At 42.9% G+C, this 3,914-nt stretch overlaps 1 protein-coding gene across 1 annotated transcript; it reads left to right on the top strand.

Annotated features, from left to right (window-relative positions):
- Nucleotides 1-992: 992 nt before the first annotated feature.
- Nucleotides 993-1,325, top strand: LOC147452657 (uncharacterized). Its single transcript, XM_086519285.1, has one exon. The coding sequence runs from the start codon at nucleotides 993-995 to the stop codon at nucleotides 1,323-1,325; it is 333 nt and encodes a 110-aa protein (XP_086375411.1).
- Nucleotides 1,326-3,914: the final 2,589 nt, after the last annotated feature.

The raw sequence follows: 3,914 nt of genomic DNA on the forward strand, positions 1-3,914 counted from the left end.
AGGGAAGCTCTGGGAATGATTTTTGCTTTGGAAAAATTCCGACATTATCTGCTAGGAAATAAAGTGGTTTTTCATGTGTATCATCAGGCTTTATTCTTTCTGGTAAAGAAGCCAAAATTGGAAGGCAGATTAGCAAGGTGGATGCTCATGTTGCAAGAATTTGATTATATAGTTGTCCATACTCCAGGAACTCAGCATGCAGTGGCGGATTACCTCAGCAGATTGGAACATAAGGAGGAATTACCAGGAATATCGGATAAATTGCCTGATGCGGATTTGTTCCGTGTGGAAGGACAGTTTTTTTATAATTAGTATGATCAGATGGTTCAGTTTCTAGTAGATGGAGTTTTACCTTCGACAATGTCTCCAGATCAGAGGAAGAAGTTTGCATTGAGGAGCAGACCATTTCTGATTATAGCTGGAGCATAATATAGAAGAGGAGCAGATCAGATTATATGATGATGTGTTCCGGATGAAGAGCAGAAAGCAGTGTTGCAGGAGGCACATTGGGGATCAGTTGGAGGACATTTCTCAGGGGAAATTATAGGTCGGAAATTTTTCCAAGCTGGACTTTGGTGGCCTTTGTTATTGAAAGATGCACATAGTTTTGCCGAGGAATGTATTCAATGTCAGAAGATGGGGCAACCTATACAAGGGGATAGGATGCAGGATCATCTAGTCTTGCCATTAGAACCATTTCAGAAGTGGGGAATGGATTTTGTAGGCCCAATAAAACCACGGGCAAAGAGGACGGGTTCAAAATATATTCTTGTTGTAACAGATTATGCTACCAAATGGGTGGAAGCGATGTCTTTGAGAGACAATAAAGCAGCAAGTGTGGCACGGTTTCTATATAAAAACATTATGACAAGATTTGGATGTCCTATTGAGTTGGTGTCGGATCAGGGAACACACTTTTTGAATTCTGTGATTCAGGAGTTGACATCCAAACATATGATTTTGCATAAGAAATCCATATCATCCGCAAGCAAATGGGCAGCTCTAATAAAGTGCTTGTGAGAATTTTGAAGAAGATTGTGTCGGAAAACAAATCAGATTGGGATGACAAGCTGGATTCAGCACTATGGGCTTTTCGGACGACTTTTAAGGTGGCGACTGGAATGACACCTTTCAAATTGGTGTTTGGAATTGAAGTTGTGGTGCCAATGGAATATGTAATTCCAAGCTTGAGGTTGTCAGTTCAGCATAAGTTAAGTCCGAAGGAATCAATTTCTCATAGACAGAAGGAGCTGCTTAAATTGGAAGAGGATAGAATTCAGAGTGCCTACTTGGTGGAAGTTGGGCAGAAGAGGAGACAAGCATGAATGTCTAGGCAGGTGAAATTCAAAAATTTTCAGGAGGGAGATTGGGTGATGTTATATAATTCTAAATTGGGACCACATCCGGGTAAGTTGAAGATGAGATATTTGGGACCTTATCAGATTGAATCAGAACAGGGCCAAGGAACATTTTTGTTGAAAGATGTCTTCGGAACCAAGATTTTGAAATCTGTGAATGGATTCAGATTGAAGAAATTTTAGGGAAAGGTGCCTAAGGTTCCCAAGTGGATGGTCAATAAGGCTGAGGATATTGGCAGTAAATTGTTAACATTTGGTGTTTTGTGGGTTGCAGTGGAATTGTTAAAGGGATCTGGAATTCGGAATTTGGATTGCAGAATGGAAGTTGGAATTCGGACTGTGGGATTTGAAATCCAGAAAGAGGAAAGTCAGAGGAATGGAATTGGGCAAAAGGGTACAAGGGTACTCATAAGTGGGGGTACTCATTTAAGGCTAAAAAATATCTTAGTGCTGATGTGACTCACTTAAGGACGAATATTTTTTGGGCGAATCCTGCATGGCATGCCCGAATCGAGGAGAAAATTCATCATTATAAGATTAAGGTGGTGACAAGAGTTGGAGATCACATCCAAGTGTGTGAACATCGTAGTTCATTGACTGTTAAGTCGGAGAAGAAGGGCGAAATGTTTTTTGAAAATATTAAGGGAAAGCTGATGGCGGGTATGCAGGATGATGTGTCAGAATCGATGCCGAACACCAGGTCTATGAAGATGCCAATGGAGGAGCTGTTCAAAGCGCGGCAACAGGAAGAGCACATCGAGGTGGAGAGCGATGAGGCTGAGTCTCTGAGTGATCAAGGCAGTGTGGAGACGGCGGTGGCAGCGTTTGACCCAAAAGAGGCGGAAACCCAGGTATGGCTCAAGCGCATAGGCCTTTATGAGTTTGCATGTCTACCTTGGGACACATGGGTAGAGAATGAGTTCATTGAGCAGCAGTGGAACATGATTAAGGAGAGTGATGGAATGATTACAGGGGATGTGCGCCTAACACCAAGGTTGGTGTCCAAAATTTTCAAAGTTCCATGTTTACCTATGCCGACTAAGGGGAGGAAGGTGACCGATTCCCAGATGAAGGGGGAATTTCGAAATCCGGTTTGGACGAAGGCATACTATATGGTGAAGAATGCGGGTGGAATCAGAGCCTCAAATTTGTTTTGGTATTTGGAAAAGGTGTGCATTCTACAGAAGACCGCTTACATGTCTAAGGAGGCTTTGCACCATTTTTTCAGGCTGAGAGAGGCATTAAGGTTGATTGGGCATCAGTTTTGTATGATCGGATGCATCTTACTGGAAAGAGAGATCGGCATCGGACACCAACAGTGGACCGAGTGGCACCTTATTTAGCCGCAATTTTTGAGCATGTTTTGAAGGTTCGTCAGTAGCAACAGGTTTGAAGACACCGGTTGCAGATGTAGCAAAAGAAGAGGGAACATGAAGCTGAGGAAGTTGTTGTTGGGGTCTCCAACAATTGAAAAAGGAAAATCACCTTTTAAAGTTTCTTGGAAGGGTTTGGAGGAGTCTGAATCAAAGTTGAATAGGTTCACCATGGAATCAAAATCTAAGAAGTCGGATTCCAAAGGTAAGAAGGTCACACTTTTATGAAAGGAATGGGTGGAGCTGCGGAGAAGATTGTTCCGGAAAGTTTGAAAGTTAAGGCAGGTAGCAGTGACAGTTATGAGGCCGGGGGATTTTCTCTGTGGAAGAGGCAACTAACTGTTTGACTCATTTGAATGAGTTCCTACAGAATTAGGATGCGGTGCTTCGGGTGATGGAAGCTAAGAAGATGGAACATAAGTGTAGTGCTATTCCAGAATGGGAAATGCAGAAAGTCAGGATGGAGTTATTTCAAGAGAGGTCGGATAAGGAAAGATTGCAGGAGGAGGTTAAGAGGATTACAGCTAAGGCTATGGCAAGAAATGCTAAAGTTTTGAGTGTAGCTGAGGATTTTACTAGGTGGGCAGATGGACTGAAGACTGCAGTGGATGAGAAATTTAAAGAATTGGGGGACAAGGTGGTTGATTTGACCACTGAGAATTTTTTTCTGATTAATAGACTAACTCCATTGTTGGATATGGAGAAGGCGGCATTGCAGAACCAGGGAATGACAGGCATCTTGGTAGCTGATTCGGATGCAGATATCTTGAAGCAAGAAGTGTTGGAATATGCATAGGAGATGTGGAATAAAGCAACTAGGCTTTGGAGGGAGCATATGGAAGTGTCGACGGACCGCTTCAAGAATTGGTTTCAGCTAGCTGGAAAGGAGAGCATTAGGAGGGAGAATGAGGCATTGAAGATGGATAATGAGAAACTAGTTGCAGAGATGGAGGAGTTGAAGAACAAAAGCAAGGGGATTGAAGTAAATGCAGGGGGTCTGAGTAAGTGGACAATGGAGCTGAGTAGTGATGTTTTGGGACCAGATCGGAATGTAGCAGGAGGAGTGTAATTGGAAGTGGAAAAGCAGGTGGAAGCAGAGGTGGAAAAGCAAGCGGATTCAGATATTGCAACAGAAAAGGCTTTGGAGACAGATGCAGAAGGGGATGCTGGGGAGCAGATTACT

Source organism: Adiantum capillus-veneris, chromosome 8 (genome assembly GCF_014529385.1).
Source record: "Adiantum capillus-veneris isolate H3 chromosome 8, ASM1452938v2, whole genome shotgun sequence".
NCBI lineage: Eukaryota > Viridiplantae > Streptophyta > Polypodiopsida > Polypodiales > Pteridaceae > Adiantum > Adiantum capillus-veneris.

Bases quoted from the DNA above. Each gene is read 5' to 3' on its own strand.
- LOC147452657 (XM_086519285.1), top strand. From the start codon at position 993: ATGGGCAGCTCTAATAAAGTGCTTGTGAGAATTTTGAAGAAGATTGTG.